The following is a 24,363-nucleotide window of genomic DNA, read 5'->3' as shown; positions in this document are numbered from 1 at the left end:
TGTAACCTGTATTTTATTTTTATTAGACTTTAACCCAATCTTTCCTTGAGAAGCTCAGACATCAATAGCACTCTTACCTCCATTTTCCTCATAGCGACAATTCTGTGGATTAGATTGGGTTTATATATTATTGACTGAGATATTTTAATAGAAGGAGAGATTTTATTGGGTTTCACTGAACCTGCTTTAACATCTTAACCACTATAGTTGCTCTTTGGGCAAGATCTTTATTAGGACTTTCACAAGTGGCAGAGAAGAAACTGCAAGCCTTCATGTTCTCAAAAGTTCTTAATCAGGCAAGCTTCCACAAAAAGCAGAGTTGCAAAAGAAAGGATTAAAAAATATATCCAGAAATGAAACCAGAAGACTTGCAATTTAAAATTCAAGTAGAGATTAATCAGTTGAATGCAGTATTTAGTAATATGTATAATCACTACCAGTAAAGTATCTCGAGACATCTACCATTTCAGTAAAAAGGAAAATATTCTTGTCCTGCAGCTTTTAAAAATCAAGTATTAGCCTTCAATATCCACCTACAGGTTCACTGGAGGAGGAATAGGTTGAGTTTGACTTCAGGACTATGCCTGCCTAAATTAGTTGCTATGTCCCTCTATCACCCCATTTTTGGCATTTCCATAATTAAAATAATGTGAAATAAAGAAGCGAGTGGAAAGATATCAGGGCAGGAATAGCTTAAGAGAGGAGGATGATGTGATGATTTTACGATTATCTAGATTCTACACCGTAGAAAAATTGGAAACTGGTCTTGTCTGTTACTAACCCTACCACAACTATGTTGAAAAATGAGCAAATAAGCAGAAACATCTCCGTCTTTTTTTTTTTTTTTTTCATGAAAAATTGGAGGTCTCTTTTCTACCGTCCTCTGCCTGGTTGGATGTCTTTATGTTGAAAAAGAGGGGAGCAAGGAGAGGAATCAGAAGACAATTCAGAAAATAAGACACTAAAGGAGTGGGCAAAAATTGGGAGAGAAATGTCTGGGGTGAAACATAGCTAATTACGGAGAGGAGGAAGATTCCCAAAACACATTCTCTCTTCCTATTGTTTACCTGACTGTGTTTCCAGAATAATGAGAGCACACCTTCAGGCTGTCCTTGGGCAATGTTAGAAAAAGAACAAGAATCCTACTTGTAAGCTGTCCACAGTGCAGCTAATAACAAGTCTATGAGCTGTCTCACTCATAGACTATGGATGAGATGAAGGTAATTTTGCAGAAACAAAGGAGAACTGTAGTGTCAAAGCAGGAATGCGCAAAGGTTGTCACCAATGCATACATAGTTTAAAATGCCTTCTGGGGTTTTTTTTCTTTTAAAATTATGTTTCCAGGTGAACAATTGTTGTGAAACTTGTGAAAATGTGAGTTTCAAGTTGGGCTAAGATGCTGGCTGGCTTGCGTATGTATGTATGTATGTATGTATGTATGTATGTATGTATGTGTGTGTCAGTGGTGAACTCCAATTTTTTTTACTACCGGTTCTGTGGGTGTGGCTTGGTGGGCGTGCTGTGGCTTGGTGGGCGTGGCTTAGTGAGTGTGGCAGGGGAATGAGACTGCAAAATCTCCATTCCCATCCCACTCCAGGGGAAAGGATATTGCAAAATCTCCATTTCCACTCTACTCCAGGGGAAGGATACTGCAAAATCCCCATTCCCTTCCTTGGGGGAAGGATATTGCAAAATCTCCATTCCCACCCCACTCTGGGGCCAGCCAGAGGTGGCATTTGCCGGTTCTCCGAATTATTCAAAATTTACGCTACCAGTTCTCCGAACTACACAAAATTTCTGCTACCGGTTCTCCAGAACCTGTCAGAACCTGCTGGATTTTACCCCTGGTATGTATGTATGTATTTATTTATTTACTGTCCCCTGGGGCATTACTGACAGAGTTATCATTTCTGTGAATGAGGGATCTCTCCCCCTCCCATCATTCTTTGGTTCAACAAAGTTCTTTTCCCCAAAAATGTGCTTATTAAGTTTAGGATTTTAAAGAAAAAGGAAAATTGAGCTACTTCTGGGAGAGACTGAGAGACTCTCGAGCTTGAAGCTGAGAAGACTTGAGGCCTGAAGTTGAGAGATAAGATGAATAGATGGGTCTCTGAAGGTATATTTAGGAATAAAGAGGCATCACAAAAATGGAATAGTTAATATCAAATAAATAAATAAAAAAAATCAGAAACATCAAAATAAAGTCAACCCTCTGGTGTGCCTGTAGTAAGCCTCATTCCCTAAAATAAAATATTTGGTTGTGTTTTCATCAGCGAAATGTTTACCGCATGAAGAATTGGGATGTGACTTGGAGTGCCTAATTACTCAATAGAATAAGCAACACTTGAAAACAAAATCACCATGGCAATAATATTTTGGTATTTGCTGCATTTTGCACCTTAGGGACGAGTCTGTTTGCTTGTGAGTAAATGGGCAGCATCCATGTGCCAATGATAGATGAGTCCCAAGGCGCAAATGAGCAAGCCAAGAATAATTGATTGGCTGGTATTTTTGGAAGTCTTGGTTGAGCAATGTTGTCTTAAATTAATGAAACAATATTCTTTAGATTTCTGCTGGGAGGCCTTTACTTATGGAAGCCTCATATACTTTTTAATACTCGGAAAGCAATTTAATACAGTGAGGGGGTAATGTTAGAGACACTTCCTTCTACTGCATTGCAGCTAATGGTGAAGTATTGCACTCAGAAAGTCACTTCCCTTTCTTAGCTCGACAGTAAGAGACCAGAACAAACTGGTGATACAGGAAGAGAGCATTGTTTTGTTTCCTACACAAACTGGCTTTTGTTTCTTCTCAGCTGTTTCCCAGGGATTAGATTAAATAGTTGAAATGTGACCGATCCTTTGGTCCCAACCCAATGTCAGCAATGTGGAAAAAGAACAACAAATTGGAAAAAGGGAGGAACAGGGCAGTAAAAGGATGAGGCCTGGACTTTTCCAGGTTTCATAAGCCCATATCCAAATTTCTATTTGCTGATCTTTTACTGGTGAAGAAAATTTCCCAGATACACCTTTGAAGTTTTATATGTTTAGGATGGTGCTATCTAGATTCTTGCTAGCAACAAAGATGATTAGGGGACACATGAAGAATGGCTACAGAAACTGGGCATGGCTAGACTAGTGTAGAGAAGGACCAGAGAAGACATGATAGCAGTGTTCCAATATTTGAGGGGCTGTCACAGAGAGGAGGGGGGGATCAAGCTATTTTTCAAAGCACTTGAAGGCCACACAAGGAATAATGGATGGAAACTGATCAAGGAGAGATTCAACCTAGAAATAAGGAGAAATTTTCTGACAATGAGAACAATCAGAAATTGTGGGTGCTTCATCACTGGAAGCTTTCAAGAAGAGACTGGACTGCCATCTGTCAGAAATCCACGGAGTCAAACCCGCGGCCCACGAGCAGATTCATCATGTGCTGGCCACGCCCACCCCCAGTTTAGTGAAGGGGAAAAAAGTCATGATATGTCATGTGATGATGTGACGACGTGAATTTGACACCTCTGGATGAGATGACCAACAAGATCCCTTCCAATTCTATTATTCTATTGTTAACTTTTTATATGGATTTAAAGCATTATTTATTTAATGAATATAAACAACTGCCTATCCACAGACTGATACTGTACTAGATAGCTTACAACCAATAAAAATGATGTAAAAAGTGATCATGCCCTTCCCACCAAGTGCCAGACCACCATACTGTTGATCCCCTGACTCAGCCCCATCTTAGCTCAATGCATGGGAGAAGAGCCAGGTCTTCACCCCATCTTAGCTCAATGCATGGGAGAAGAGCCAGGAATTCCAGAAGATCTCAGGAGGGAGGCTACACCTAAGGGTAGCTACAGAAAAGGTACATAGTCAAGCTCCCATCAATGTTCAAGGAAAGGGGCCTGGAGCATACCTATCCTGTCTGATAGTGGGATGAAGATAGCCTTGAGGAGAGGCGATTCTTCTTTAGCAATCTGGTTAACAAAAGTCATTATATGTAATTTCCAAACATTAATGTAAAGTGTAATCAACCTTCAGATTCTACTATATTTTGGTATTAGTATATGCTGCCCATGTAATTGACTATTCAGAAAATAAATAAAATAGATTCAGCTGTAATTTTCTATAGGGAATTGCCTACCACTGCCAATTCCTCAGGCTGGATGAAAATATCAAGCCTGATTAATTTATAGCGATTACAATGTATTAGGCTAATAGAGGTGATGGTGATTGCCTTTAGCATGTTACAGATATCAACATTGATTTACTCAGGCTGCATTGATGGAAACATGGAAGCTATTGTACCTTTTTAAACTTGCTCCAGCACTAAAATGTATGCAAGATGCATTTGGCAAGATGGACAAAATTCTAATTTCTTTTTCTGATCTTCTCTGCTATTTTGCTTTTGTTGGTCACCTTTAGCTACTCACGCAAACGTCAAGGCCTATTGAGCTCCTGTTTGCAAAGATAGCGGGGTGGGAAAGATCAGGGTGGGAAGCTAGGCTATTGGAAACTAGCAAAGAGGGACTGACTATATCACAGCCCTCCCAAGAACTCATATTCAGATAAGCAGGGATTAGCACCAGACAAACTATCAGGCAGAAAGAAAACAATACCCTAATCAAGGAACTACCAAGGAGGAAGCTATACCCCACCAAAACTGGCAAAACAAAAACTACTGAATATAAATTGGCATATTTTAGCCAGCCAGAGTTTAAGGGTTTTGTCTGAAAACTGAAAGGCTACAACCATCTTGTTGGATCAGATTCAAGGGGCAAAGGTTACATTTTTTACGTAAGTTCCATTCAGGAATCTGATAAACATTAAAAAAAGGATGATTGCTTCTGAGCAGCTGACATTCAAAGTATAGTATCTGTGATCATAAACATCTGTAGGAGGCTAATTATGATATTATGTGTGACAACAACAACTTGACTTAGATATTTTGTCAGGTATCAGAATGAAAATATGTAATGGATACATTTTCATGGTGTTTGTACTCTTATTTGACAACACAGAAGTTTGCTTTAGGTATCATTGTCTGTTATTCTGAAAATAGCAGACAGATATTTCCTATCGCAGTTCTGAACGAACGACAAGCCGAGAACTACTAATATTGATAGTATAAGCATCCATTAATTTATCCAGGAAAAGAATACTTCCAAAACTTCTCAACACGAGAATACAAGAGATAGGTATATAAGTCAGTGAAAGAATTAATTCTTTCAGTTACATATAAGGATCCTATGATGTAGCATGAAACTTATATTTGCCAGGGTTATAGCAAGTGGAAATCTAATTCTCTTTTGGGAGTCTAAGTTGTGTTTAGAGAAATTTCACTGTCTTTAAGACAAAAAAAAAAAAAAAAGGAAGATACATGGAACTGCTGTTATAACATCTGCACTATGAGGCTTACAAGTGCCACAGGATACTTGGACACTTTTCCCTATGCCATATCGATTTTTAAAATATTTTTAATTAAAAAAATTAAATGGGAAGCTAGCAAAATCAAGCACCATCCTCAAACATATACATATATACATATATACATATATTTATTGCTTTCAGAGCCCACAATATATTTCACAGGCATGCCTAGAAAAACTGATCAGAAGCTGCAGTCCATCTGATTTGGTTGTGTGAGTCCCCATCTGATCAGAAGAAAGGGCTAAGAAGAAAAAGTAGTGAGCATTTGGGGAATTGGGAATGAGTAATGACGACTGTTCATTTTATGATTGGTCAAGTCCACCATAAATAGTACATTTTTGACTGTATTCAGAATGCTCTCCCAACATTCCAAAGATGTTAATCAACTCTTATAGTTTAGAGCACTTTGTCAGAAGTTAACAGCAGCCTATTGAATGCTACTGGGAAGCCATCAAGCAAGACATGATTACAGTAGCATCCTCTTATTTGAATTCAGAAGCATGGCACTTCAGATAGTGAAATCATATGTCCAACTTAACTATGACCCATTGACATCTTAAAACCTTTTAAAAGCTTTAAAAAGGCCAGTAAAAACATGTATGGGTGGTTCTTGACTTATTACCATAGTTGGGACTGGAATTTAGGTCTAAACAATGCAGTTGTTAAATGATCATCATGTAACCAGACCCAATTTTACAACCATTAGGTTGTTAAACAAATCACCATTGTCGTTAAGTAAATCATGTGAATCCAATCTACCCAATTGACTTTGCTTGTCAGAAACTGGCTGGGAAAGTCACAAATCTCATTCTTGTGACCGCAAGATACTGCAATTGTAAATACAAGCCAGTTGCCAAGTGTACCCATGTTGTGATCATGTGACCCATGGGGGTGGTGCAATGGTTGTAACTTCGAGGATGAATCATAAGTCACTTTTTCTGAGATCATCGTAACTTTGAACTGTCATTAAACAAACAGTTGTAAGTCAGTGACTACCTATATTAATCCCTGGTGCTATTAGTTCCCTATGCTGAATTATCCCTCTAATATTCTAGATTTTTCTGTTTTCATTACAACAGCCAGTTCCTCTTATCATACCATTCAAACCAAGCCATTTATTTATTTTTTTTGCTCTGTATGGGCAGTCTAAATTAAAGCAAACCAATAAAGCTCAAGTCTGTCTTCTTAACAAAATATTTTAGATGTACTGAATTGCTGAATCTAATGATATGAAGATAGCCAAAAAATCTTTACTTATCACCAATATTCAGCTAGTATGCGGTATTCCTTATCTGCAAAAGTCTAGAAGAAGCTCTTGGGGTTTGGGTCAACCTGATTATGTCAGATCATTGCATAAGACAAGACTTGGCTGACTGGAAGAAGATCCTTTGGTTAGAGTTGACTGTGGGCTGAACCCATGTCTTTGTTGATAGACATGTGACTGAGTTAGTAAATTGTGAAATGAAAGACAGATTAAGTTTGCATTTCTATATGTAGTCCCCAATGTTCTTTGAGTTGGGGGAGGTACATATTCTCATATCTTCCTAATAAGTCTTCAGAGCAGTGGCTCTCATAAAGCCTAAATAGAAGGGCTTCTTCAAGGGATTCCTCATAATTTTTGGAGTCAATTTTATCTTCTTTTGTTATGTTAAGTAACGGGGATAAATACATCCTCCCAGTCCAAGGATTCCAGTCAACTGTTTGGTTCAGTTTGTCTTCCATCCCTGTTTCCTGGTTTTCCTTGGTCCTTGTTCCAATCTGGTGATGTTTTGAAGTTGTCTTTTGAGTTAGTAGAGATAGTAAAGTGTGTGGTTCTTTGAGTGCAGCTTCTTTTTCATCCAAAAAGGGCTCTTTTGGATCAGGCACCAAACAAATGTCTGCTATAACATCACACTCAGAACAGAAGGCCCGGTTGGGCTCATCAGCCATCAAATTTATCAGAGGGACTTCAGCATCGTCTAATTGTAAAGAAGCAGATTGCCTTTCATTCAAAAGGACTTCTTTTAACTGTTGCCTGAAAGAGGTATTTGGATCTTGTGTGCCAAACTGGGGGCAATAGTCCTGCTTTGTTCCATAGACGGGCAACTCTGACGTTGTTGCTTGTGATTTGTGCGGTGCACAATCTGGTTCACAAATACAGCTAAACATTTGTTGTTTCTCCTGAACTGGAGTCATCTGTTCAGTCCTCACGTCAAATTCGTATGCCACCACCTCATCATTGTGCGTCTGTCCTAAAGCCTGGGGCGATTCCAACTCTGCCAGTTTTGCTTTGCTTCTATTTTGTTCATTTTTTAGTTCATTGTCCCTTTCTAAGAAATTATTGTTTCCCAGAACATTTTTCGAAGCTTTCTCTTCTGCACAGCTTCCCTCATCAGTCTCAGCATTGATGTAACCATTGCCAATTCTTCGCTGATGGTTCTCCGGAAAGGATTTATGTTCTTCTACAACGTTAACTGAAATGAAGTTAACCACTATTTTTTCAGAAGGAACAAAATTATCTCTTCCACAGCTTTGACTGTATTTCAGGATCTGAGGGGGGGAAAAGGTAAAGCTTTAGAAAGAAAATGTCCCTATCTATTAAATATTGAATAAATCTGGTGGAATATGCTTGTGACATAACTGTATGAATATTTCCTTGATAACATTTCTTTGATAACTATAAGGCCTACAATACTGAGTAAGGAATGGAAGATTCGTACCTAAGAGAGATATTGCCTGTTGGCATCCAGTTTCACACCTTTCCCTAATAATTAGAAATAGATTTTGATCTATAGCTACCACTTCCTCACTTCCTTTATGTCTTATCTTCTTTTTTTCTGGAATTTCTGCTTCATTATTTTCATAATTTCTTCTCTATAATTTTTCCTTTCTACCACATTATTATAGTTAATATTTCCTACATTTCTTTCTTTGACACGTACTTAAGAATTCACTTATCTAGTGCCATAATTTTTTTTAGCAATAACATACCATAGCTGTTCAGCCTGGCCTACAATATATGTATGTGTCATGATGAGCAATTTAAAAAGAAAACAATTTCACTCATGACTTATTTACACATGATGGCTTTATACATTACATTGAGCCATGATTTGTTTTAATCATGGTTCATTGTACAAAGGGTTAACCAATATTGCTAAGTTAAAAATAGGAAAACCAAATTATGTCTTAGTGCAATAAACACAAGTAATGTAATATATTGTAGACACTTGGACTGAAAGATTGTTTATGCCTCAGCCTTGGGACAATTAGCAAGCCAAATAAAGTTATTAAAAACAAATTTAAAATCCAGTTATCCAAAATACATACATAGTTGATATATGTATTTTTAAATATTTGTATAACATCAAATACTGAGTGTAAAACTCAGTGAAAAAAGCCAAAACTTAAAAAAAAAAAATCAGTTCATTCTATAGCTTTCATTAAAGACCCAATAGCTCTCAGAGTGCTAACCACCAGATGACTGCAGAAAATATAAATATTTCCATTACCCACCAGTCAGTTAGAACTGAAAAAGATTCTTGGATGAGAAGCATATGTTTTCAAGGAAAAAAAACGCAAGAAAATCCAGTTGCCTTTAGGAAAAGCACCTTTGGACATCTTCTAACGCCATTCACCCATCACTGTGGGTAAAGCTTGTTACTGATTTGGCACAATGCTGACCAAGTGATTCTAGAAGACTCTGTAAGTCCTTTGTAGAGATTTTCCAATGTCATGTAAAGCACTTTGAGCTCTTCCAAATAGTTGCACAAGTGAGAAAGAGACATCTTACTACCAAAAATCTCATCTCTATCTGGCAATCGCTATTTTAAGAAAAGGAATTTTGGGCAACTGCTCCCTAATGTGGTTTGCTTCTTCAGTACCTGTCAAGAGATAATTCTTCAGCTGAACTATCTTGTGTAAACTAACCCAAGGGGGGGTGGAATGCAAAATTGACTTCTACACAGCTGCTAATTCTTGTGGTTGTCCACTTCTGTTAAGGGGGAGGGCCTTCTCTGTGGGAGCACCCGCCCTCTGGAACGAGCTACCTCCCGGAATACGGCTGATTCCGGATCTCCGCACTTTCCGTAAGGCCCTGAAGACGTTTTTATTTCAGCAAGCCGGCCTGGCCTGAATAGATTTTAGGGGTTTTTAATTGTATTGCTAGGGGTTTTAAATTGGGGCGGTGTTTAATTTAATTTATTTTTAATTATTTTAACTTTTATATTGCATGTTATTTTAATTCTCGGCTGTTCACCGCCCTGAGTCCCTTCGGGGAGAAGGGCGGGATATAAATTTAATAAATTTAATAAATAAATAAATAAATAAATAAATAAATAAATAAATAAATAAATAAATAAATGCATGTGAGAAATTAAAGCACCAGCAATTCTGTACTTATTGTCTGTATTTAATGCAAACCATCGTTGCAGCTAAAGAGCTTTTTTCAAATAATACCATTTAATACCAGTATAAACTAGGCTTCATTGCACATTGTCTTAAAAAAATTATAGCACTATATATTTCAAAGATGGCAAAGAATCCTTACCAAGTTCTTGGGATACGTTTGCTTCACCAAATGAGTGTATCTATATAGACAGCAGCTTGACACCAAAATAATCAGGACTAACAACAGACCTGGTAAAGTATATCCAAATATGACTGTTGCAGTTTGCTTGAAAGCTGGATCTGCTGAGAAAACATAGGTTAGATGTTTTCCATTTTTTCAAAGGGCCAGCAGGCAAAAGCATTAACAATTGATACCTGACTTTCTCAAAATAAGCAGCCCTATTTGAAAGTGGAAAAACATGCATTCTTTCAGCTAGTCTTCAACTTACAAGCCATTCATTTTGCGCTTGTTTGAAGTTACAGTCCTCGCACTTACAACCATCACAGTATCCCCAAGGTCACATGATCAAAATTTGGGCATTTATGTAATAACAGCAGCAAGAATTATGTATGCACAAAACTGGAAAAGCAAAAGCATGCCTATAGATGAAAATATAATGAAGAAAATACTAGACTGCGCCAAAATGGACAGGTTAACAATGAGAATTAAGGACAAAGAGGAAACAGAGTATTATTTAACATGGGACTTATTTTATAAATGGATAGAAAACAGAAGCAGAAGTTAGCAAATTTATAATTAAGAATGATTAATAGGATAGAGTTAAATGTATGTATGTATGTATGTATATGTATATGTATATGTATATGTATATGTATATGTATATGTATATGTATATGTATATATATATATATATATATATATATATATATATATATATATGCATAACATTACAAGCAATATTCTTATTGTTATTATTGGATTATATTTGATTACAGATTAAATTGTATAGAATGACCAGGAGTGAAGATCATATTATATATACAATGAAAATAATGGCTATAATTAAGGTGTATAATATGTGTATTCAAAAGAGATTTGATATGGACAGTACACTGTCGTTGCAGAAATGGAAATGTTATGCATAACAAAAGAAAATGTACAATAAAAAATAATATTTAAAAAAATTGGCATTTGGCAACTGGCATATATTTATAATGGTTGCAGTATCTCAGGGCACCTAATTGCCACTTGTGATCTTCCCAGCCAGCTTCTGACAAGCAAAGTCAGTGGAAGATGCCAGAATTCTCTCAACAATCACCTGATTCACTTAACAATTGTGTCAAAACAAGGTTGCAAAACCAGGTGCAACTGACTTTAACAACTGCCTTGTTTGGTTCTGGTCCCAATTGTCATAAGTTGAGGACTACTTGTATATTAGCTAGAAAACATGCATAATATTTTATATCTATTTGGAAGTTTAACATATCTTGAACTCTTTCTAATTTCTAGTATAAAATCTAATTAGATTAGAGGGTATTCAGAACTGAAAAATGGCCTTTAGCTTCTGTAGAGAATTTTGACAGTTTTGCTTTCAACATGTGCCCACATATCAGCCAGCATGCTTATGAAATATTTTTCAAAACATATTGCATGTTAGCAAGCATTAAAATAAGGTCTCTTTTATAACTTCTTGCTTGTGTAACAGCTGGGTTATGTTCTTTTAAATTCTATATTTAGGCTGTTCATCCAGAGTAAGTTATTGATTTCCCTGCCAGCAGTTTCTTTCTTCGCCTAATTTATCTGCATTTATTAGGAATACATAGGCAATTAATAATGACTAAAAAGGGCTGACTTGCTTGTTTCTAATAAAAGATTTAAAATTATGCTCTTCAGAATCCCATCAAAGCAAAAATGCAACTACTTAATATTGCAGAGCTGAAAAGGAGGGGTAAAAACAGGTCTATTTTTGTAAGAGTAACTAGCAGAGGCCATATTAATGGAACATTGTAATAGGAATGTTGCCTTTTCTATCCATCATGAGACTCAAATGGAAACCTAAGATCAACTATGATAGATCTTGGTTGCTCTTTCAAAAAAACAACAACAACCAAACAAACAAAAAACAAAAGCAAAACCAAATGAAACCAGAACTTTTTCTCTTGGGTTTAATGGAAAAAGAATTGGATTTTTTTCCCCTGGAATTTTGTTATTTGCAGCAAGACTATTGTACGCATGAAAAATGATTCCTACTATGGACAAATGGTTGCAGAAGTTGATGGAATTGAAATGGCCGAAATGGCTAAACTGACTACTTTGATTAAAGAAAAGAACATAAGTACTTTTGTTTCCATATGGAGACCCCTTCTGAACTTTGTGCTTGATATGAAGCACAATGAAACTCTGACTTTGGGTTTTACCGATTAGACTGATAGATCTTTTTAGAAATGGCCAGGGGTGGGTTGCTGGGGGTTTGCAGGGGTTTGGGAGAACCTTTAGCTAAGATTTTGTGCAGTTCGGAGAACCCCCAAATCCCACTCCTGGCTGGCCCCTCCCCTCCCAGGAGTCCCCACATAGCCCATTTTGGATGCAGATAAGTGCAGGGCATGTATGGAGGCTCGGGGAGGGCGCAGAGGGCCTCCGGAGCCTGGGGACTGTTTTTGCCCTCCCGGAGGCTCGAGGAAAGCCTCCGGAGCCCGGGGACGGCAAAAATGACCCCCCGCCATGGTGCAGGAGGCTGACTTGGCCACGCCCACCAGAAACTGGGCAGAGAACCCCTTGCTAAAATTTTTGAAGCCCACCCCTGGTAATGGCTTGTTCATATTATTATGAAAAAACAAAAAGTTGTGATTTGATGTTAATGCCTTATTTTATTGTAACAAGAGTCGGAAGTCAATGCTTCTTTCTCTTTTTTTCTTTTTCCTTATCTTTCCTCACTTTTCCTTCCCACCCACCCCCCGCTCATCTATTTACTTTGTATTTTGTATTTTATAATACTTTATAATACAATAAAAAATGTTGACAGCTAAAAAAAAACAATTGTGATGGAAATTGAATGAGGAGGTTTCCTTCCCATTGTGGCAGATGTAACAGATTTAACACAGGAAATGTTACACATCTTATAAATTCAAAAGATTCTTCTGAAGAATTTTCAAAAGAACTAGAAACCTGTGTGGAATTCTTCCTCAACAACATTCATCTGTTCATAGTATTGATGACACACAGAAGTTTGGTGTATTTTGTACTCCTTTGCAGTGGTGGGTTCATCCTGGTTCGGTCCGGTTCGGCCGAACCGGTAGCGGTGATGATATGACGTCACCGAACTGGTTCTCCTCCCCCCCGCCCTCCCCCCACCCCCCACCCACATTATTCTTACCTTTTATTTGGTCCCACCCCCAATCTATTGCTGCCTCCTGAGTCCCAGCTGATGACTAGAGGGAAAAAAACTGTTTAAACTCTTGCATGGGGCTTCAAAGGGCCGTCCTACAGCTGATCAGTGTTAAAAGCAAACAAATGAGTCGGGTCGTAAGTGCAAGGACTGGTCGTAAGTGCGAGGACCTTCCAGAAATGACTCTGACCAGCTAGCCATGCCCACCTAGTCACATGACCTCCAAGCCACACCCACAAAATAAGCCACGACCACAGAACCGGTAGTAAAAAAATTCAGAACCCACCCCTGCTCCTTTGCTTACCTTTCAGGGTAGCGATGCAGTGTTCTTCAGATAATTCACTAAACAGAAGTGGAGTAATATAAATTTGTACGGTGACACAGTATATCGTATTTGGCTGTAACTGCTGCACCTCCAATCGGTTGTTTTGAATGCAAAACATCCACTAAAGGGAGGAAGAAGGAAAATCTTTTTACATTTTAAACTTAACTATATTAAGATGTTACCTACTGATGAAAAAAAAACCAGATGAAAAGCCCATTCTGAAAACTACTCTATAGTCTCATATGAAAGCAGAAATCATGACATATATTTGGATTTGAAAAGCCTAGCTAAAAGCACTGCATAACAAGTAGATCATGCGATAAGATGTCATATATATGGTACTTCCTCAGCATACATGGAGAAATGAAAGTTTGTTCTGCTTTAAAAAGGAGTCTTTTGCCTTCAACAATATTTTGAGCCAGACCTTTGTGCAGGCATCAGATGCTTGAAATTCAAACATAATAAGTTAACTCCTGATTTGATATGATAGCACTTATGCTACGTTGTGTTACAGCGTATAAAAATGAAAGACTTATTATTTTTACAACCTATTATGAACATGCAAGCTGTGTTAGATATGGCACACACAAAAGTTACAAACGAGTCATTAGCTGGTTAACAGTTCCCAATCTTCTGAGGGCACATTTGGGATTTAAAAAAAAAGTGATATGGGAACAGTTACAACACAACTGTTGTGAGATATGGTTGGTCACATATAATCAGGTTGAGGGAACTCTAAAATGTTCATAGTGCCCTCTTGTGGTCTGGCTGTGTTCATATAGCAGAGAGTTGGGCAAATCTGTATCCAGCCTCCCTAAGCCCTCAATTGTGCTGCTGAAATTGGTGGCAAAATGTTCCATTTCCAATGATGTAATATTTAGGAATTATTTTTATACACAAAAATGAAGGTAGAAGTAGAAGCAAATACTATACCTGGGAGGCAAACAAATTGGATTTTCAGCCTGTAGTGAAATATTAAAAATCCCAAAGCAGGTTGAAAAAAAAGTAAAACTATCCCTGTTACTTTTCCTTTCTATCATGTTATCCCCTTCTTATGACATCACCTGGGGCCATTCCATTGGTTGACCATAAATTTCCTCTGCTAATCCTGGGGAAAATCTCCATCCTCCCTAATGCGCTGTGTTAACTTCATTACTGATGCGTTATTGAGTATACCACATTTGTAGTATCATCTAATTCCACTTTGACTTGGTGCTATGGGAATATCCACTCTCTACATCTCTCTGTTTTCCCCTCTCCTTCCTCTCATACATACATAATGCTTGAGAGAGAGGCAGGCAAAGAAAAGTGAAGAAACAGGGTAGGGAAAACTATTTCAAGCAGGCAAAGTCTCAAAGCACTTGACTAGAAGGGCAAGAAGTATCAGTTCAGTTTCTCTTTCCCTCCCTCCCTCCCTCTTTCTGTCTGTCTGTCTGTCTCTCTCTCTCTCTCAACTCTCTGTCTCTCTCCATCCATCCATCCTCTTTTTTGAGAGGGGGTAGCTTATTTAAGGTAGTAGTCAGCAAGGCAGATGGTCAGTGATGCGACAGGAAGTACAGTGGTTCCAGATTATATCTAGATTGCTTCTCTTTGGGGCTTTGTCCTGTTCTGTAGTTGCTTCATAGTTTTGCTTCTCGTTTCTACTTCTGGCCCTGTTTCCTGAATTGTTTTTTTTTTTCAGTCCACACTTGCCATATTTAAGGTAATTAGATGGAGGATAGGCATTGATTTGACCTGGCAACCTGCCTTGGAGTTCCAGGTGCATCTTTCTTTTCCAGGAATTTATATACATTGGCAACTCCTCAAGCAGGGGGGAGGAGGGGGAGCTTGGGAAAGAAAACAGATTTTGAAAACAAGGAGGCCCTCCAACATGGGGAAGTCTCCTCCTCGCATATAATCTTCTGCTCTAGACTGCAGGTTTGCTACTACAGATGTGCATATAAAAAAGGGAAACATTAAACTGGGAACATCTATAAACCCAGATCAGGCATTCTGAGTGCATCTCGCTGAATCTACAGTTATTGTCCCTGAAGACATGCTTGGGTTTTATCTTTGTCCATCTACATCAGTGTTTTTCAATCCCAGCACCTTTTAGTATGGGTGGAGTTGGCATCCGCTCATCTTAAAGTCACTGAGTTTGAGCTAAACCGGTCTACATCTTCACGAGACAGGAGAACACCATCTCTATTTTGCCTGTAGCACAATCCATTCAAATTGCCAAACAATAGTTTCCATTTTCCATGTTCAAACTTACTCTTTTATTTATGTTTTTGTTGAATACCGACACGTTATATTGTAAGCCCGAGTATATTTCGTGCAAATATACCGGTTCCTCCCTGGGATTTGCCTTCCATTTCTCGGGGGGAACCACGGTGACTGAAATAGAATTCTCGGTAGACGAGAGGGCAAATGCGGGTGGATCGATAGTCGCTGAAAAGCAAACATATACCATTATTTATAAGAATGAGAACACAATAAAGGAGAATATTTGTAGTTCAGGGTTGAAATGTGGGATCCTTGGTGCTCTCTGAGCTTACTTGTTTTCTTGCAGGTGTTTTATTACCCAAGCTAGGTAACATCTTCAATGCTAATGATGATGATGATATTACCTAGCAGTGAAGTTGTTACCTAGTTTGGGTAATGAAATGTCTTCAAGGAAACAATAAATCTCAGAGAGCATCATGGACCCCCTCAATAAGAACACAAAACCAACCGAGACAGAATTTCCTTGTTGGTCTATCTGGTTTATTTTTTACCTTGAACTTTTCCCTAACACATGTTTAGGCTTGCCTACTCCAAATGGTACCTCTCCAGATTGTTTCACCACATTGATCAGCCTTCCAAATCAGCACTGATCATTGTGGCTAGACATGAGGAAATGTAAGAGTCCAACACAACCAGAGAGGACCAAGTTGGGTAGTCTGACTTACATAAGAAAAGTTTTAATAATTTCCCATCAATTCTTAATTTGAATGTATTTAGAAAATTCAGTATATTGAGCTGGATCTAAAAAAAAAAAAAAAAAAGAAAACCTGAGAAAGTTTCTCCATGAATCAAATTATATTGGTTTTCATAATCAATTTGCCTTTGAATGCATACCATATGGCCAACCTGGCTTTGAAATTGCGGGGTGATTCAAAAGCAGTTCCTGATGAAATATGAGTATTTTTTTTAATCAGAGAGAGAGAAAAATGAAGCTACTAGACTAGTCCAGACTTCTCACTGAATCTACATAGTGCAATAAATATCTTTATTGCACTTTAGAAGCTGTAAAAAAAAACAACCTTTATGACTCTTGGGCTATCAGGAAGCATGCCTCAGGGCAATGAGTTTAGTTCTATAAGCACAGTCTGATCAATAAAATACTTGTTCTGTATACAAGCAACACTATTTCTATATTCATAAGCAATAAGACATATGATCCCGAATGCCATTGCATTTCTATTCATGCTAAGTACCCCCTGCACACTGGTTTTCCTCTGATGACAAGTATATTCTAGCAGGATCCAATCTGGGTCAGCTTGGAACCAGAAGTTTAATCTGGTAACTTTTGGACCTGTGTTGGAATCCATCCTCAGGGAACTTCTCTCTCACCAGAATGGAGTTCCCTGAAGATGGGCTCCAGCACCAGTCCAAAAGCTCAGAAGACTAACCCTCTGGTCCCAGTGATTGACCCAGATGGATCCTGCAACATTATCCTGGGGCACATATATTTGCCTTCATTCATAAGTATATTCTAGAACACGGGTGTCAAACTCGATCGTGTCACGTGACATATCGTGATGTTTTTTGCCTTTGTGGAGCTGGAGTCGGCATGGCCTGCATATGATGCATCTGGTGCACAGGCCGCCACTTTGACAGACCTGTTCTAGAATAATAAACAAGTTTCTGAAACAACATGGTAGACTTTAGTTTAGCCCTTTCTCTGTTCTAGGATGCATGCTAAGAAACATTGCTATTACATGCAAGGATTGTTATGGGTGCATGCAAGCACAGAAGGCCACAGAAGTTAAATAAGACAAGTTATATTGAACAAGGATTTTGAGATTTTTAATCTCTGTATTGTTTTGATTAATATCTGTGGGGGAAAATGGAAGTGTGTTCTTGTGTCTGTATCCCATGGAGCTTCCCTTTTCAACTTCAACAACTTTGGAGAAACAGACCAGAAGCAGAATTTTATTGGATCCCAATAGCAGCAGACTCAAATATCCAGGAAGATTAAAAAAATCTGTTTTGAATCACTGGCTTTCTCTGTTTAATTCAACAAGTCAGATATATACCCCTAACTAATAGCAAAAGTGCAACAGCATCCTATTTCATAAACGGCAGCCTCAGAGACACCACAACAGCCTTAGAACAATGCAGTCAGGGACAAGTACTTTAACTATTCTTTCAGGGCTTCCCCTTAGGTGTTATGAAAAAACCCCCACACCAAACTCTTCTCTGAAGCTGCTGTTTACATTTTGAAGGAGGCTTTCTTCTGCAGCAAGAAATGGGACTTTTCTTGATCATTCAGCAATTAATGGAATAATTAGTTTGTATTTCAAAGAATGTAATGGAACTGCAGTGCACATAAGTTATTATAGCAAAAGCCTGAGCTGAACCTTAACTGTAACATATTCAGTCTTTGTTCCTAGAGACCATCTGCTTTCATTTTTTTCTATAGAGCAGGGGTGTTAAACTCAAGGCCTACAGGCCGGATCTGGCCCGTGATGTGCTTAGATCTGGCTTGTAGGGTCACCCTGGAAACAGCAAAGGACTGGCCCGTGGCACTGATTTACAACCTGACGGCAGCTGGCAGCATGCTGGAGGCGGCTGTGGCAGCCGAAAACGGACTCGGGAGGGCCATGCTGGGCCTCCTGAGCTCTGTTTTCATTGGCAGAGTGCTGTAGGAGACCATCCCCCCCAGCTCCGCCCAGGCCACCGCAGCCCCCCCCAAAAGTGACATGAGTGACATCAAGATGGCCATGCCCACCCCAGCCACATCCACTTAGCCCCTTGAAGTCAAACACAACCCTGATATGGCCCTCAATGAAATCGAGTTTGACATCCCTGCTATAGAACAATCCTCAGGCTGTGTTTAGACCAGTTCCTCTTTCACCATATACATTTTGCATATTCCAACATGTATCTGTTGCAGGAAATCAGTGGTGACTGACATGGATTGAAATCACAAATATCTAACACCAGTGGCTGTCCTGCATCTCACAACAGTTATGAATATATATTAATTGTCCTTACTGTCTGTAAATGGATTGAACCTGGGTGATTCTGCCCAGACAGAACAATTTCCCTTTAGAGAGACTTTCACTCTGGCATGATATTGTTCTTTGTGGTTGTATGTTCCATGTGAGAGGTCACACCAGGTCTGATTGATATTCTTACATTCTGGATACTTAATCCATTTATCCGTGCCATATCTGAATATCAAAAGGTAAAAGAAAAAGAGACAAATTTAGCACTTCTGCAATTAATCCTTAATTGGGGTTGAACACTGGGGAAGAGAGAAAGAGCGAGTTTTGAAAGATTTTGTTGTTGTTTAAATATTAAATAGCCTGCTTTGGAATATCATAAAGTGCACTGGGAATCTCTTCCAAAAAAAGTGCATTGGGGCATGGCAGGGGTAGCTGTGTCAAAAATAGCACAATAATTTCTGCTTTTGGAATTACCTGCTGCTGAGTTTTATGTGAGCTGTGATTGCAACTCTTTAAAGCAGCTATATCTTTCCCTGGGATCCCTGGCTAACTGTAGAACTGTTACACAGTCCTGGGAAAAGTCAGGGCTGCTTTAAGGAATTGCTATGGCTGCTACATTCATGATACACCTGTTGTAAAGTGCACTTTTAGAATCCAGCCTGAAGTGTGGCAGAGTATTACTATTCTATGATGTTCCCATATGTTAAAAAAAATAAAGTTATCTTATGTTCCCTTCTTGTAGAACACTATGACTTTTAAATAGATAATTTATTTCTTAATTAGGTACTAGTAAGGAGGGGTATTTGATGAAGCAGCAAAAATAAGATGTAAGGACCAATTTTTCAAGGGGTCTGAACTATTTCAAAAATTTAGTGTTATCCTTGAGAAGTGGGCAGCTTTTTCATATACTGCATATACTATTTCTAATACTGCATTTTTCAGCCTTCAGGCAATCCTCACGTTGCAACCACAATGGAGCCCCAAATTTCTGTTGCTAAGTAAAACATTTCTTAAGTGAGTTTGCCCCATTTTACAACTTTTCTTGGCACAGTAGTTAAGTGAATCATTGCATATGTTAAATTAGTAACATGGTTGTTAAATTAATCTGGATTCCTCATGGACTTTACTTATCAGAAGTTCACAAAAGTTGATCACATGATCCCAGGACGCTGCAAGTATCATAGATACGAACCAGTTGCCAAGCATCTGAATTTTGATCATGTGACAATTGGGATGCTGCAACTGTTATAAGTGAGAAAAACAGTCATAAATCACTTTTTTCGGAGCAGTTATAAGTCACTAAATGAAATGATGTATGTCAAGGACTACCTGTACTCTACTGAGAGCTTCAGCAAGCAGTAAATAGGAGTGAGTAGAAATACCCATTAGCTCTATGCTATGTGCTTTCTCCTCTTAATACTCTACCAGGCAGCCAGTTACAAAAGAGATATTTCTCAGTGGAAGACTGAATAAACCTCTGATGTAGAAATTTGAAAATTAACCTTAGGACCACCAGAGATGCCTCCCTCGTTTATAGTCTTCAGCCTCTTATGGAAGCAGAACGAAGCATTTGCACATGGAAATAGCTGACTTTTACAATATACACAGTATAAAACCCAATAGCCAACCTACATCAAATACTTCACTTTATAATTTAATTTGTTCTCCTCTATTCCTTCTGGTGGCAACCAATGCAGGATGTTCTTCATGTTTCTGGAGATAAAATGGACATTCCATGGGCTGGGCAAAAAACAATGTGATGCTATTAGGAAAAAAAAATGAACAATTAGATTATGATTCACACATAAAAAATTGGGGGGAATTAAAATAGATGGAGGGGCTTTGGCAGAATGAACACTCTTGGGTGGACCAAAAGTTGTTGCAGGAAAATTGTTCCATCTCCCTTCTTAGGCATTGAAAAATAGAGGTTGCTTTTTGCTGCCATATAGTATTTTCACATGCAAAAAGTAATCCTGAAATTTTAATAGAGAGACAGTTTGGTGGTTAAGGTTGTTATTGTGTTAAGGTTGTTATTGTGGTTAAGGTTGTTATTGTGAGGAAACAGGATGGAGGGGTGTGGGATATGTTTGATGCTTTGAGTTATTTGTAAAAATAAAAAAGGCAGAATACAAATAAATAACATAAAAATAATATCTATTCCCATTTTTAATGCTAGTGTGGACAGTTTGTTTTAATTATAAGGATACAATTTCAATAGATTGAAGTTAAAAATGATCACTGGGTTTGTATTTTATTGACTATATCTATAATATATGTTGAAAATTTAATAGAGTATCAAGTTTTGTGGGCATTTTTGGGAAAGTTCTTATTTATTTCCACTAAGCTCCTGGCAATTCCTGGGGTCGATATACAGTATAAAAGTGATTTGCTTCTGGGACAGCAAAGAGATGGGCCTGTATGGACCTGTTTGGTTGCAGATTAGATTTTGACGATGAGACTCATTGAATAATTAACTTTATGGAAAAACTCTATAGGAATAGATAGTCCTCACTTAGCAATCCCCTTGTTCAGCCATTGTTTGAAGTTAGACTGAAAAAAAAAAACTTTATCGCCACCTTTGCAGCACCTTTGCACCATCCTTCAGTCACGTGCGTGGAAGCTGTTTGGGTAGCACAGCCATGGCTCCCAGCCCTGGGCTACAGTGCAAATACATTGTTTTCGATGGGTATAAAACACTTGAGCACTGTCAAGAGTAGGGGAGTGATTAGAAAGCAACCAAACACGTGAAACGTATAAAACTGAGCAGTCTTATTTCTTCTGGCTGGAAAACACAGTGGTGGTCACTGTGATTTTCCACTTCATGACTGCTTCACTTAGCAGTGGCATTGAGAGTTCCAATGAAGGTTATTAACTAAGGACCACCTATGGTCCTTGGTTATTGGTTGTTCTTCCAGCAATCATTCACAGTTACAATGGTGCTGAAAGAGGAGATTTAAGACCTGTCCAGTCACATGATAGCAATTGGGTGCTTCGCAACTGGCATGCATTTATGATGGTGCGCCGTGGTGGCGCTGTGGTTAGAATGCAGTATTGCAGGGTACTTCTGTTGCCTGCCGGCTGCCTACAATTTGGCAGTTTGAATCTGACTCAGTCTTTCATCCTTCAAAGGTCAGTAAAATGAAGACCCAGATTGTTGGGGGCAATATGCTGACTCTGTAAACTGCTTAGAGAGGGCTGTAAAGTACTGGGAAGCAGTATATAAGTCTAAGTGCTATTGCTATGGTCATAGCATCCCGTGGTCACATGATTGCCATTTATAACTTTCATAACCAGCTTCCCATAAGCAAAGTCAATGGGGAAGCCAGTTGGAAGTCACCAGTTGTAGTCATGTGATGTCATGCTTAATGATCATAACTGATTCATTTCACAACTGTAGCTGGCACTGATATCATGAATTGAGCATGGTCACATGATGATTCACTTTATAACTGATGATTCACTTTATAGCAATGGCAAGGGAAGACTACCTATACTTGAATTTGAAAGTTACTTGACTGATATGGTCTTGTAAATTACTGACAAAATTTGGGAATACTTTAATTACTTAAGTACATTAATGGAGATTTTTTAAATTAAAGATGTTAATGTTATGTTAAAGATGTTAGTGTTATGTTTAACTACGTTCCAAAACTTTGGGTTCTGATTATTTTTGAGGCGTTATGGTTATATCAGGTCTGAAGAGAATTATTTTGAGAAATTGGAAAGGTAGTATTATTCCTGATATTAAGGAGTAGATTCAAGAGATGTGTACTTTATTTATCTTTGAAAAGGCAGTTCTATCTACTAATAAAAATGACATGATATATTCTACTTTGACACAGATTTTGAAACAATTTGTAACACTAAACAGTCATAATTTATTTTCTTTAATTTAGATAGGTTAAACATGTTTTGATATTTTAGGATATGTAATATCTATAGGTGGTTTACCCTTTTTTGTTAAGTTTGTTGTTGTTTTCTTTTGTTGCTTTTAAATAAGTTTTCTATTTTTGCACATTTCTTCTTATAAAGTTTTTTAAGTTAAATAAACTTACCATAGTACAAATAAAAGACTGAAGTTCTGTTTCAAGTCTGGGTTTATTTGTACTGTATATGTGCAAACAATCAATAGTTGTGTTAATCTGGTTATAGAATTAACTATGTTTTGAATTTGCATAAAACAGTAAACCATAAAATAACCAAACCAGGTGGATTCATAATTGAGGTTAGTGATTAAATTTAACCAATATTAAAGTTAAGCCATCAAGTTCATTATAACCTTGATCAAATGTCTGTGAGAACTCAGGACATAATGCAGAATTCTATGCAGCTTATTTTAAACATAGTATATTTATTTTTTAAATGATACACGATAACTTTGCCAATGCTATTTTTATGTCGGCCCATCGTTATCTTTACAATTCTTTAAAAAAAGCATTTCCAACCCAATTGCACTGGTATGTCACTTCTTCTCCAAGAAAACCAAGACAGCACATGTGGATGTCTCACTGTCTCTAGGAGAACAATTTGTTCAAAAATCTGCCAGGAAGCTTCATTGCTGAAAGAAGATTTGGGTCTGGGTCTTAGTGCAACCATCTAACACCCCCCCACCCCCCACCCCGCTGCAATAGCTGGTACATAGATCTATGAAAACTGCAGGGCGGAGGAGGCACCCATCCCTAAAAGTAACTTCAAAGCAACAGCACAGCTCTTTTTTTTCCCTCTCTCTCCAAAGAGTGAGCTGTCCAACAATGCAAGAAAACTTGAAGAATCACCACAGACAATTTGAAAGCTCACATGGGAAAACAACCCAGCCCATTCTAAGCCGAATACCCGTCTGATCCGGTTCAACCTTGCACATTTTCTGTAAGCCTATTTAAGGCTTGCACGCCTTTTGTATAAACAGAGTGCCACTTTAAAAAGTGAGCCGCCCTGAATCTCCGGAGAAAGGCGGCATATAAATTGAATAAATAAATAAATAATAATAAATAAGCTTGGTTGCCACCCACCACCACCAATGATTCATCCACTCTGCAGGTATTGAGTGGCATCCCTGTCCTAATATTGCAGATAATAGATTTAAAGCAGATTCCAAGACCTAACTGTGACCCATTATTGCTGCAGGACGCCTTTTTTTTAAAAAAAAAATTGATTAGCATCTTCATCTATCAACACATCCGTCGCTCTCAGCAAAACGTCCCAGGAGCAGAAGCGGCTCAACGCTTCGGGTTTACGTCCAAAGCTAAGAAGAAGCTGCCCCCGGCGACCCCCGGCATAACCTACCTGCCGCCTCTGCAGGAGGCGCGGGGAAGATCAGCCGGAGCAGGAGGAGCCAGAGAGCTGACGCCGCGGGGTCACTCATTGAGAAGGGACAGCGCCTGTGCGTTGCATGATGCTCGTCTCCGCCACCTTCTCCTCAATTGGGGTCGGACACAGAGGGCGGCAGCAAGCGGCGACCCCAACCAGCCAAGAGGAGAACTTCCAGGGTTCCCAGGGCTGACCCGCTTAGCGACTCCTGCCTGGCCGAACTTTTGGCTCGTTCCTCCGGGAGAGGGAGCGACGCGCAGCGATCCTATCGTGGGCTTCGCGCCTCGCGTGCTTTTCCAAGGTTCGGGCTAGTTGCTTGCAAGTTGCGCTCTCGCGCCTTGGTTCCCGAATGCAAGCAGTCAGAAGCCACGCCTGCTTAAGCTGAA

General features: G+C 38.6%; 1 protein-coding gene across 1 annotated transcript; it reads right to left on the bottom strand.

The window, feature by feature from the left end:
• Positions 1-6,648: 6,648 nt before the first annotated feature.
• Positions 6,649-24,024, bottom strand: IL20RA (interleukin 20 receptor subunit alpha). The gene is made up of 7 exons (XM_070952290.1): positions 23,954-24,024; positions 20,303-20,432; positions 18,717-18,895; positions 15,730-15,905; positions 13,455-13,596; positions 9,964-10,106; positions 6,649-7,964 (listed from the first exon to the last, which is right to left on the bottom strand). Exons 2-7 carry the CDS (start codon positions 20,377-20,379, stop codon positions 6,909-6,911), a joined length of 1,773 nt encoding a protein of 590 aa, XP_070808391.1. The 5' UTR covers positions 20,380-20,432; positions 23,954-24,024; the 3' UTR covers positions 6,649-6,908.
• Positions 24,025-24,363: the final 339 nt, after the last annotated feature.

This window comes from Pituophis catenifer, unplaced genomic scaffold, assembly GCF_029215685.1.
Source record: "Pituophis catenifer annectens isolate HBS135680 unplaced genomic scaffold, rPitCat1.0.hap2 SCAF_1, whole genome shotgun sequence".
Taxonomy (NCBI): domain Eukaryota; kingdom Metazoa; phylum Chordata; class Lepidosauria; order Squamata; family Colubridae; genus Pituophis; species Pituophis catenifer.
The sequence above is the reverse complement of the archived record's forward strand: the minus strand, read 5'-3'. Positions and strand labels throughout refer to the sequence as shown.